At 52.4% G+C, this 12,626-nt stretch overlaps 2 protein-coding genes across 2 annotated transcripts in view; one reads left to right on the top strand and one right to left on the bottom strand.

Moving 5' to 3' along the window:
* The first annotated feature begins 4,751 nt into the window (after positions 1-4,751).
* CDH3 (cadherin 3) overlaps positions 4,752-12,626 on the top strand; it is a 53,925-nt gene continuing 46,050 nt past the window's right edge. The window contains exons 1-2 of the mRNA XM_012437365.3: positions 4,752-4,889; positions 5,104-5,218. Coding sequence (XP_012292788.2) covers positions 4,845-4,889; positions 5,104-5,218 — 160 coding nt within the window. The 5' untranslated portion in view covers positions 4,752-4,844. The remainder of the gene's footprint in view (positions 4,890-5,103; positions 5,219-12,626) is intronic.
* Positions 10,768-11,562, bottom strand: LOC105706793 (calponin-2-like). The gene is made up of 2 exons (XM_012437367.2): positions 11,206-11,562; positions 10,768-11,172 (listed from the first exon to the last, which is right to left on the bottom strand). The coding sequence occupies exons 1-2, from the start codon at positions 11,560-11,562 to the stop codon at positions 10,768-10,770; spliced, it is 762 nt and encodes a 253-aa protein (XP_012292790.2).

Consider the following 12,626-nt stretch of genomic DNA (forward strand, 5'->3'; position numbering starts at 1 on the left):
CTTGGAAGGGTGAGGTGGGAGGATTGCGCTTGAGCCTCAGGCTGAGGCTGCAGTGAGATGTGATCATGCCACTGCACTACAGCTAGGGTGACAGAGCAAGACCCTGTCTCAAAAAAAAGAAAAGAAAAGAAAAGAAAAAGCCTGTTTTAGACCCACTCCATAATGACCAACTTGAACCAAGCCATTTTCTCTTCTGCCTGGATAACTGCAATGGAGCCCCCACCAGCCTCCCTGATTCCCTGGTCCCTTGTCATTTTCTCAACATCACTCCTCTGCTCAAAACCAATAGTGAGTGGCTGCCTCTCCTCCTTCTCCAAGTAGAAGCCAAAGTTCTTACCATGGCCTACAGGGCTCTATAAGGTGTGCTCCCTACCCTCCCATACTCTGACTCACTTCCTACTTGCTCTCTCTACTACAGCCACACTGGCTTTCTTGCTGTTTCAAGTAATCTACTGCCTTGGGGCCTCTGCCAGGTTTTCTCTGCCTGGAATGCTCTTTCTTTGGATATCCTTAGCTGTAGCATGGTTCATTCACTTCCTTCAAGTCTTTGTTCAAATGCCACTTTCTGAGGAAGGCCTCTGGGCTTTCTTGTTTGCTCTTCCAGCTCCCATCCATTTTCTGCCCTTCTGTACCCTCTCCTGAGCCTGGGGAGAATAACCCCTATAGAAAGCACCTGGGCTTTTTTGCCTCAGGCTTCTGAGTGGGTTCGGTGAATGGGAGGTGCCACCAGTAGATGAAAAGCAAGAGGGGGAGACGCTGGGTACATTTTTCCTGCACTTTCTCTGCTCTGCTCTGGGCAGTGGCTGTGCCCTCCTTGACCACAGCTGCATTTGGGAACGGACCCCACACTTCCCTATCCCCTTATACTCAGACTTCCAATAACACGATTTCCTGTCTGTCCTCAGTCCTCAAAATAGTCATGCCTTCCAGGCCTTGCTTGTCTCTGGTGCCTCAACAACCCTGTTGTCCGGATTCCCTGAACCCTGCCCATTTTTCTAGTCCCTTCCTTAAGACTTGAACCTCTTGAGTTCGATTCTGTTTCCTGCTAGACCCTGACTGGAACACCTGTGAATCAGGGTGAAATCACTTTATTTCAGTTTCCAATTCCAATCCCAATCCTCTCCCTCCCCGGCTTTTTTTGAGACAGGGTCTCACTCTGTGCTGCTGGTAGGAATGTAAAATGGTGCAGTCGCAGCCAGGCATGGTGGCTCACGCCTGTAATCCCAACACTTTGGGAGGCCGAGGCGGGTAGATCACTTGAGGTCAGGAATTCAAGATCAGCCTGGCCAACATGGTGAAACCCCATCTCTACTAAAAATACAAAAATTAGCTGGGTATGGTGGCTTGTGCCAGTAGTCCCAGCTACTGGGAGGCTGAGGCAGGAGAATAGCTGGAACCCGGGTGGCAGAGGCTGCAGTGAGCCGAGATCGCGCCACTGCACTCCAGCCTGGCACCAGGCGACGAAGCGAGACTCTGTCTCAGAAAAAAAAAAAAAAAAAAAGGCGCAGTCGCTATGGAAAACAGTCTGGTGGTTCCTCAAAAAATAAAGCAGGCTGGAGTACAGTGGTGCGATCATAGTTCACTGCAGCCTCAACCTCTTGGGCTCAAGCTATCCTCCCGCTTCAGCCTCCTGAGTAGCTGGGACTACAGGTCCTTGCCAGCAGGCCTGGATAATTTTTTTTCTCGTATTTTTTGTAGAGACGAGTGTCTCGATATGTTGCCCAGGCTGGTCTCAAACTCCTAGGCTCAAGCCATCCACCCACCTCAGCCTCCTAAATGGGATTACAGGCGTGAACCACAGCCCCGCCCCCCCGCCCCCCACTGCGTCCTTGTTCTTGTGTGCAGCGCATGTTACCATCTAACATATTGTATTTCCACTTATTCACTTTCCTCTACCCTCCACACTGGATGGCAAGTCCGAGGGCGCAGGGATGTTTGTTCACTGTTGTATCTGAAGTAGTTGGCACATCGCCGGCTGTCAGCAAATGTTTATGAAATGAATGAATGAGTGAATGACCTACAAGGGGAGCTAAGGAGAAGGCAGCGGTGCGGTCCGCGTCGCAGGCAGAAGAGCTGACTCTCCAATCTTTGCTCCTCTATCTGCCTCCGCCCGGAATGCTGAGTTCCCGGGAAGGAGGCGGAAATGAGCGCGCTTAACAGCCCTCCAGCCGGTGTTTACTTAATTAGGGCCTGTATCCCGAGGCTCGTTTGTATTTAACCGTCCGCCTAATGGCTTCGTCTGGCTCTAGGCGGGCGCGGGGGATCCTGCGAGGCGAGGGTAGGCCTGGCCATCCTGTCCCGTCTGGGGCCCACTCCATTGCGCCGCGCGGATGCGCGGAGACCTACCTCCGCTCAAGCCCGGAAAGCTCCCTGAGCGAGATCCAGGCCGGGAGGGGCGGAGCTCAGTGAGCAGAACCAGGCTTTCCCCCAGCGTGGTCCACTCCCAGCCTCAGTCCCAGCCCCAGCTGCTGGTCTCAGCCGCCGGAAAAGGGAGTGCTCTCGAGGTACCAGATGCCAGTTGCTCGTTGTACCCTCAGCCATGAAATTGGAGGATGACGACGCTTCTCATTCTCTTAATTCGAGGGATGTGGGGGTGCTAGAAAGAGCCAGGCATCTGAGAGCATTAATACCAGGCAGCATTTGGGCACTTGCTCTGTGCCAGGTACTGAGTTTAGCGTTTTAAACCTGCTAATTTATTTAATACTCATCTATGAGAGGGTAAAATATTAAGATCATAGCAGCCCCATTTCACAGATGCACAACCGAGGCCCAAGGGGTTCATTTCACTTGCCAGAGGCTTCAGCGCTAGTAAGGGGTGGGACCCGAGTTTGAACTCAGGCGGGGCCGGCTTAGAGCCCATGCTAGGCCTGAGAGCAAGACCCCCACCATAGCAACGCAAGCAGTCCATCGCTTAGCCACAGGCCTGGCGGGAAGGAGGACGAGTAGGATACCAGGTTAGCCCTTGAAGGTCAAAGAAGCTATCATTTAAAACTCCAAGCCAGGCGCAGTGGCTTACGCCTGTAATCCCAGGACTTTGGGAGGCCAAGGCGGGCGGATCACCCTAGGTCAGAAGTTCGAGACCAGCCTGGCTAATATGGTGAAACCCCCTCTCTACTAAAAACACAAAAAATAGCAGGGCATGGTGGCGGGCGCCTGTAATCTCAGCTACTCGGGAGGCTGAGGCAGGAGAATCGCTTGAACCTGGGAGGTGGAGGTTTCGGTGAGCCAAGATCCCTCCACGGCAGGGGGCGACAGTGAAAGTTCATCTCAAAAAAAACAACAACAACAAAAAATCCCTTCCAGTTAGTTCCTCAAACCCCTATATCTGAGTTGGGGAGGAGGAGGGAGAAGGACCAGGAGGCGGCATCCAGGGCTTCTCGAGGCAGCAGGAGAAGGCGGGGGATGAGTGAGGGGACTGGCGAGAGAGACTGGCAGGGAAAGCTAAGCTCCGTGGGGAAGGGCTTGCGGGGTAGTGATTGAGACTCAGGACCGTTTTTATGGCCAGGGCCCACATGCTTGCGGCAAAGAGGAAAAGCACTTCATGTCTAATGTAGTGGAATGAGAGTAACTTAGAGGAACGAATCCCAGGTCTGGCGTTTATCTCCTAGGAAGAGTGTGGGAGAGCTGTTTTCGAAGGGAGACTCTGGAGGCTGCTTTGCACAGCAAGCAGTTTTTACTCAGATTATATACACTATTTCAGACCAATTTCAAAACCTCTGCGTTTTAAAAATTGCCTTTATTTACATTTTACAGGAAGTTGAGAAAGCGTTATTTACATGGGGGTTTGGGGTGCTGGAGGTTATGAGACTAATAACCGCGCTTTTAGCTCACACCCTTTGGCACCACTACAGCTTCCAAACTCTAGGACTTTCTCTCCTAGCTCCCATTTGTTTCGCTGTAAAATGGAAGCAGCGGACAGGATGCGGCGGCTCACGCCTGTAACCTGAGCACTCTGGGAGGCGGAGGATCGCTTTCCAGTAGTTCGAGACCAGCCTGGGCAACATAGGGAGACCCCCCCCATCTCTACAAAAATTTTAAAAAAGTTAGCCGGGTGTGGTGGCGCGAGCCTGTAGTGTCAGCTACGCGGGAGCTGAGGCAGAAGAATCGCTTGACCCCGGGAGGTCGAGGCCGCGTTGAGCCGAGATCGCGCCACTGCATTCCTGGGCGGCAGAGTGAGACCCTGTCTCCAAAAACATAAATAAATAAAATAAAATAATAAAAATATGGGGAAGTTGAATCCAATTCAGTAACGCGGTCCCTTGGGACCTGCTAGTTTTAAACCCCGGAGGATCCTCTCGGCGGGCTGGCACGGGAGGTGCAGAAAGAGGCTTGGGCGGCCCCTCTGTAGCGGGTGTGGGAGGACACACGGTCCCGCATCAAAGCTTTGGGATAACAGCGCCTCCGGGGAGCATGAATGCGGAGCCTCTGTTTTCAGTCGACTTCAGATGCGTCTCCACTTTTTTTTCGCTGTAGCCGCAAGGCAAGGAAACACTTCTCTTCCCACACTGCGGAGGCCGAGGAGTGCGCTGGGTGTTCTTTTCTCCTCGAACCCAGAACTGCGAGACAGGGGCTGAGTCCCTGCCTAGAAAAGCTCCAGAAAAAACAGGAGAGCGAAGGAGGGTGTCCAGGAGGCTTGGAGGGGTTCTCAGGGGCCTCAACCTCACCCGCAGCGGTCCCACCTGCGAAGGGGCGGGACCTCGTGGCGCTGGACCAATCAGCACCCACCTGCGCTCACCTGGCCTCCTCCCGCTCGCTCCTGCTGGCCGCGGTGCTCAAAGGAGCGAGAGACGAGCAGAGCACCCGCTCGCCGTCGCGGCAGCTGCCTCACCCGTCTCTCTCCAGCCATGGGGCTCCCTCGTGGACCTCTCGCGTCTCTCCTCCTCCTCCAGGTACTCCACAGCCTCGCCCTGGCCCCGGCTGGGACCTCTCCCTGTGGGACGGGCGGGGTCCGCACGGGGAGGTGGCGTCTGGGAGAGCTCCGGGCTGCGCTACCTGGGGCCAAGGGAGTCCCGGAGGGCCCGGGAGGACCCCGCAGGATGGGAGTAGAGGGCCGAGCACGCCTGTGACCCAGCCTCCCTCTTCCCGCTCTGCCCTCCGGCGCAGGTTTGCTGGCTGCACTGCGCGGCCTCCGAGCCGTGCCGGGTGGGCTTCGGGGAGGCTGAAGTGACCTTGGAGGCGGGAGGCGCGGAGCAGGAGCCTGGCCAGCCGCTGGGGAAAGGTAAGACCCTCCGGGTGGAACCGCAGGCAGGCGCCGCACGTGATCGCTCTGATGTGGCCTGCTCGAGGGGTGTTCGGGCCGGGGCAAGGGACTCCTGGCGTCACCTCAGGTCCGAGGGAGACGCGGAACGCGTCTTTGGAGGGGGGACGACTGGGATTGGGGGTGGTGGCTGACAGAGAAGGCTGGGCAGCAGAGCGCCTGTGACATCCATCCCCTCGTCCGGTAGCCACTTCCTACCTTGACCCGCTCCTCCGGGGTGCCGGATGGCTGAGCCCCTCACCCAGTCTCGACGTGGGAAGTTCTCCCCCGCTGGCTCTAGCAGAGGAATGCGCCGGCCACATTCTTCCCCTAACCCCCTCGCAGGTGTGGGGATGAGCCTTGCCCCGGGCAGCCCCTTTCGCCCCTCTCGGGCCCCCTTTGTGAACCGTGCTTTGTGTCTCCGACAGACAGACCGGGTCTGTTTCTCTTCTCCGCGCTCCCCTACCCTGCCCCCCTTCTTCCTCGGCAGCTGGAATGCAATCTTAACCCTGCCCTTTCCAGAGGGCCTGCGTCCCTGCAGCCTTCCTGGAAACTGGGCCCTGGCACACCTGGGCTGGGGCCATCACCTACGGGAAAATCCGGTCCCCAGCGTCTAGGGCCTGGATGCTAGGTCACTGGGGGGAGTTGCGGGGGAGAGTGTCCCAAGCTGGCAGGCCTTGGGCTATGGGGGCGATGGACGGGAGATCAAAGCACATTTTTGATCCCTCAGTTACTCCTCCCCACCCTACCCCAAGTTCAAAAACCTGAGGGCGGGGGTGCCACTTTAGTGGGGAGAACCAGTGTGTTATGAGACCCAGGGGTTTGCTGGCTATCGGGGGGGCTTTCTCCCATTTTGCGGGGGAGTGGGGGGGAAGAACTGTAGCTTGCTTACCTGGCTTTCAAAACATTGAGAACCCTTGCTACCTAGCATTCTTCTAAAGTCTTCATCAGCATACTCCTCACCCCAGGCACAAATTCCCACTGCTTGAATGTGAATGCCTAGAGGACAGAGTGGCTCTCTTTTATTTCTCCAAAAGAGGATCGAGGACCTTGAGTCTGTGGAAGCCCTTTTTAAAAAATTCTTTCCCCGAATAACTCTGTAGATTGACAAAACAATTAACACCCAGGCTAGGTCAGGCTCCTTAAGCCCTTGGCTGTAGGGAGCCGAGGAGAGGCATTAAGAAGCCATGCCTCATAAACTTTAAATTCTTGCACAGGGGTTTATTACTGGCTGGCTAACAAACTGCAACTCAGCCAACCTGTAAAAATGTGAACTCGGGCAGGGCCCCAAATCCAATTCCGGCTCCCTGAGGAAGCCTTATTGCTAACCAGACTTCCCCCATTGTCAAATTTCTCTGACTACAGTCTCCCAGATCAGGCTATAGCTCTGAGTGCTGTCTGTACCTTATCTTTCCTACTGAAGCAAGAAATATCAGATTAGCTGTCACTTCACTAGGCTTGAGGTTTTGCGGGGAAGCGGTGATCAGGTTTTCGATTTCATGGTTGGGTTAGCGAGTGCTTTGCGATGACGTCAGGCATTTTAAACCTTTAGAGGAAATTCAGCATTCTCAGATGTCTGCTTTACGGTTGTAAAAATGGTGAGTTTGTGCCAGCAGCACACCTGGGTTATACAACAAAGGGTGGGTTAATGCGCTTTGGTGCACCTTGAAACTCCCTGCCACATGGCTGGTTCTTAGAGTAGGCTTCCGGTGGCAGGGGCTGCTGCTTTCTTTAAGTAAAATTGAATTTCTGGGTCCAGTTGGTCCCCAGAAATTGGGACTTCCCAACAAAAAATTTCTCTATTTCTCCACTTGGTCTTCAGCTGGCACTTTTCTACCACTCCACCATAGTTCCTCATCCTCAAAACACAGAGCCCAGCCTGGATCCAGCCACATTGAAAGGGTTATCCTGCAGGAACATATACACTGTAAGTTTAGCCAAGCAGACTAGTTTCCATATTGCTAAGGAACAATCACCCCTGTTGTTCGCCCTGGGTTATGAATATCAAGGGTGTCTATGAAGTTCAGCTCAAAGAACTGATCTGATGTAATTAATGCCTTGTTTGTATGTGCATCTTCCTCTTCAAAGCCCTTCTGCAACTCTGAGCTTGCTTTATCCTCTTAACATTCCCTTGAAGCAGGTGAGGTAAATATTAAACAAGTTGAGCTCTTAATCTGAGCGGTTTTGAACTTCAGAAACCCTGTAGTCTAGCCTTGCCTGAGGTTCTGAGGGTGAAGAGATAGAGGCACAGCTTAATGGATTGGATTCATAAGACAAACAGCTCGTGAACTTCTTTAAGGGTGACAGACACAACTCTTACCTCTTGGTATATGTCCAGGACCTGGCACCTTACAGGATGCCCATAATTCATGCAGAGTAGGTATCTGCATGAATTATGGCAACCTTGTGAAGGGCGGCCCATTTTATAGATGAAGGCTGAGTGGCGGTGGCTTCACCAAGTCATCACTGCAGTGATCAGCTGGGATTTGAATGGAAATTTCTCACTCCTGCGTTCCCTTGCTTTATTTTATTTTATTTTATTTGAGATAGGGTATTGCTCTATCTCAGCCCAGGCTGGAATGCAGTGGCGCAATCACATCTTACTGCAGCCTCTACCTCCTGGGCTCTAATGATCCTCCTACTTCAGCCTCCCAAGTAGCTGAGAACACACATGTGCTACCACACCTAGCTAATTTTTAATTTTTTGTAGAGACAGGGTCTCACTCTGTTGCCCAGACTGGTCACAAATTCCTGGGCCCATGCAGTCTTCCCACCTCAGCCTCCAAGCACTGAGATTACAGGTATGGTCCACTGTGCCCGGCTCCCTGGCATTTTTTACTACCAGAAAGTAGGGCCTGAGTGGAGAGGGTGGAATGTTGGATGCCTGAATCCCACAGCTATAAATAATACGCCCTCTCGACTCCGCCCCAAGAGTGCTTAGTCATTTATTTTGTTGTCGTCGTAGAGTTTTCCAGAAATATTCATGTAGAGGAAAGTGGTTTGGATTTATTCTCTAAGGACCCAAGTGAGGGGGCTTGACTAGCTAAAGAGGAAAGGTTAATCTGGAGGGAAGGGGAGCAGGAACATTCCCCCATCCCAATCCCACAGTCTGGGGACCATCTTCCTTCAAGTGTGGTCTGGAAGCAGACAGTGGAGGGGCAGGAGGGGGAACTTGCATGGTATTAGTGCAGTGATTAAAAGTGAGTGACCGCTGGCGTGGTGCCTGTAATCCCAGCACTTTGGGAGGCCGAGGTGGGTAGATCATGAGGTCGGGAGTTTAAGACCAGCCTGGCCAGGTACTGAAACCCTGTCTCTATTGAAAATACAAAAATTAGCTGGGTGTGGTGGCAGGCGCCTGTAATCCCAGCTGCTTGGGTGGTCGAGGCAGGAGAATCGCTGGAATCCAGGAGGCGGAGGTTGCAGTGAGCGGAGATCACACTACTACACTCCAGCCTGGTGACAGAGCGAGACTCCGCCTCAAAAAAAAAAAAAGTAACCTATAGTGGTCTACTCATCCTTAAGAGTGAGCAACTGAGACAGGCAGCTTAATGGCAGTCAAACAGATAGAGTCCTTCATTATGGCCTTCAGCAGGTTCCGCTGACCCACAGTCAGCCTTTGGGTCATCATCAGCTTTGGGAGGAAACTTCCGCATTCAAAAATGTATCTCATGAGCACAAGTTAACATCAAGATGGTTTTGTCTATTTCAGTTCTGGGTGTAAAAACTGCCTTTTATTGTGGAAGCCTCTACTCTGGGGTATGCCCTTTATTTACATTTCATTCTTCCTGTAAGCATATATTTAGCATCTACATAGATCAGGCTGCTGTTCTAGAACTTCCGCTAAAGCAATGAACAAAACAAAGTCCCTGCCCTTGGGGAGCTTACAGTCTAATTTAGCAATTTATTTCCTTCCTTCCTTCTCTTAAAAACAAAGGTTTTATTTTGTTTTGTCCACAGTCGGTATTTCACATTATCTCATGGTGCAGGGCCCTGGGGTGGGGGTCCCTGTGCAGTACTTGGTGGGGCGTGTGGCCAGGGGAGATGAAGCAGTATAGCTGCTCAGGCCCAGAAGGGGAGAAGGAGGGCTGGGGGCTCCTTAAAACCTACTGAGGGGCTGGGCATGGTGACTGACACCTGTAATCCCAGCACTTTGGGAGGCCAAGGCAGGTGGATGACCTAAGGCCAGGAGTTCGAGACCAGCCTGGCCAACATGGTGAAACCCCATCTCTATTAAAACAAACATTGGTGGGGTGTGGTGGTGTGTGCCTGTAATCCCAGCTACTTGAGAGGCTGAGGCTAAAGAATTGCTTGAGCCTAGGAGGCAGAGGTTGCAGTGAGCCGAGATCATGCCACTGCACTCCAGCCTGGGCAAATAAGTAGGACTCTGTCTCAAAAACAAACAAAAAAACCTACTGAGGACCACAGTGGCGGTGGTTAGCATGGAGGGGGGGGTCAGGCTTAGCCCCAGTAACTCAGAATTCTACTTCCTTGTAAGGGCCTCAGTTTCCCAACCAGCCCCTTGGGCAGGGCTGAGGGTCTGAGATCTGTTGGTCTGAGGGTCCTAGAGAAATCCAGCCACTCAGAAGCCTGAGATATTTTAGCATCATGGCCAGGCCCCCTCTCCCAGGGGACCCATTTCCCAGCACCCTCTCCACTGGCCCCACCTCATTCCTCAGGGTAAAAAGTATATTTTTCTTCTTCTTCTTCTTTTTTTTTTTTTTTTGAGACAGAGTTTCACTCTTGTTGCCCAGGCTGGAATGCAATGGCACGATCTTGGCTCACTGCAAACTCCGCCTTCCGGGTTCAAGCAATTCTCTGCCTCAGCCTCCCAAGTAGCTGAGATTATAGGCATTCACCCCCATGCCTGGCTAATTATGTATTTTTAGTAGAGACAGAGTTTCTCCATGTTGGTCTGGCTGGTCTCGAACTCCCCACCTCAGGTGATCTGCCCACCTTGGCCTCCCAAAGTGCTGGTATTACAGGTGTGAGCCACCTCGCCCAGCCACATTTTTCTTTTGTTAATACTTCTTGAAACTTGTGGGTACAGAAACTACAAACTGATTCGCTGACAAAAGAGGGAAGATTCGAGGCAACTGGAAACCTTTGGGGACCCATGCCCAAGTCTCTTCTCCCCAGCACAGCTTGGCCCACCACCTGGATGTGCCAGCAGGGACCCTTATCCTACACACATGGAGATACGGCCTTAACCCCTTCCCCCACAGCCCAGTGGCTCAGTCCTGTGAAGGAACCAAGGCAGGGGGAACAAACCCTGCTGCCAGATCCTCTGCCACCACTCACAGACCCTTGGTTGATTTCTAGCACTAAACAAGTTTTTTTTTAAAAAAAGATGAAAACACAGAAAAACTCCAAAGCCCAGTCAGGGAGATGATGTAGGGAGAGTGTGCTGGGAGCCTTAGCTGGCCTCCTCCTAGTAGTAAAAGGGATATTCAGGGGCTTCCCCGGGGCCTCCGCAGTCGCTGGCACCTGAGAGAGCCCTGTTGGCCACTGGGCCTTGGGGGCAGTACTTGGGATCACATATATATCTGCTGGCGGAGGCCAAAGACCTGGCTGCTCTGGTTGGCACTCTGTGTGTAGCCCATCTGCAGGGACATGGAGGAGTTGTCACATTTGTTGGTTCCCAACTTGGTGTCATAGATGTGCCACCGGGTCTGAGGAGCTGTCATGCCCACCTGGCTGGTGCACTTGTTTGTAACCATCTGGATGCTGATGGTCGAGTGGTCCGTGGCGGGCAGGATGTGGTTCCTGGGGTGATAGAGATGCCTCCTCATGCCGTATGCAATCATGCCCGACTGGCACCACATTTGTTGGTGCCCATCTGCCAGCCTTCTCATGGTGGCGTTGTCAAAGTTCTGTTTCTGCTTCTCTGAGTACTTGACCCCGATGTCCATCCCACCCTGCAGCCCCTTAGTCTTGGCCTTCCCCACCAGGGCAAGAAGAGAGACCTGCACCTGCGTCATGTTCCCACTCTCAAACACGTCGGTGGCCTCAAACAGGTCCACAGGGTTCATGTTGTAGCTGACCATGGCTTTGATGAAGTTGGAGAGGTTTTCTAGCTGGTGCCAGTTCTGCATGGAGTGGTTGATCTTCGGAACTGAGCCTGGCTGCAGCTTGTTCATGAGCGTGCATGAGATAATCCTGTTCTTCAGGTCCTTCTGGAAGGTGGGGCCAATGGAGAGGCTGCTGGGTCCCTCAGTCCAGCTGCGAAGCTCTGCCTCCTTCTGGGGGTCGTATTTGGACAGGAGCTGATTCTTGACCTCGGCCGAGAGCCAATAGGAGAGGCCCTTGTTGAACTGCAAGGAGCTCATGGCTGGTGGGTGCGGCAGCAGGACTGAACTGATGGGATGGGACCGATAGGCCCTAATTTAGTAATATTCTGTGCTTATGGGCTGCCTTGCAAAGCAGTTGGTGATAATTTCCACTTAGCTGTAAAATGAGGTTAAGGAATTCAGTGAGAGGTCACTGGTACAGTGAACAGAAGGCCAGGATTTAAACCCTGGTGTTCGGCCTCCACAGCCCAGGAGGATTCCATGGTGGTGCCCCTGCCTTCCTGGCTTAGCAGCAGAGTAGGGTTACTTGCTGAACACTGTCCTGCGTCACCAGTAGCTTGTGCCTGGGGAGCATGTCTCAAACCTCTAGTCTCCCTTCCTGCCTCCTCATGTGGTGTGTTCCTAGGTTACCCAGTACAGAGTGCTCTCTCCTCCCTGCTGCACAAGGAAGGCATTGCTCATGACAAGCAAAGAGTTTCTAGGGCCAGAAACTATAGCTCTGCACAAAGCATTTAGAGGATGATGGAAGAGAAAGAGGGAGGGAAGGGCCCCTGCAGCTCCAGTGAGTTGAGGCCTTTAGTCCTGATGCTGAACTGTCTCCATCCAGAGACTCAATTTATTGAAGGATCACAAATATAGACAAAAGTGCCCAAATGATAAGTGTGCAGCCTGATGAACATCACAAAAACTTAAAACCCCTGTGTTTCTAGCACACAGATCAAGAAACAGCATTACCAGGGCCTTACATACCCCCTCCCTCCTAATTTCAACCCTTCTTTCAAGGTAACCACTGCTGTGACTTCTGAATACCACAGGTGAATTTCCCTGCATTTATTCTTTCTGTAAGGGAATCATACAGTTATCCCCTTGCCTCTGGCTGCTTTCACTGAACCATTGAAAGATTCTTGCATAATTCTGGAGTCGTGGTTCTCACCTGGCCCTATGCTAAGAGATGGCAAGTCTTTATTATGTACTTGGTCTCATCCTTTGTCTTTGGGGAGAAAAGCTTCCTTTTCTTTGCCCTTATCCTGATGCTTGTTTCTTCCCCAAAAAACAGAAAGGGAATCTGGAAAGAGCCCTGAATTTCTTTTTTATTTTTATTA

Source organism: Aotus nancymaae, unplaced genomic scaffold (genome assembly GCF_030222135.1).
Source record: "Aotus nancymaae isolate 86718 unplaced genomic scaffold, 86718_ANA_hifiasm-v0.15.2.pri h1tg000030l, whole genome shotgun sequence".
Classification (NCBI taxonomy): domain Eukaryota; kingdom Metazoa; phylum Chordata; class Mammalia; order Primates; family Aotidae; genus Aotus; species Aotus nancymaae.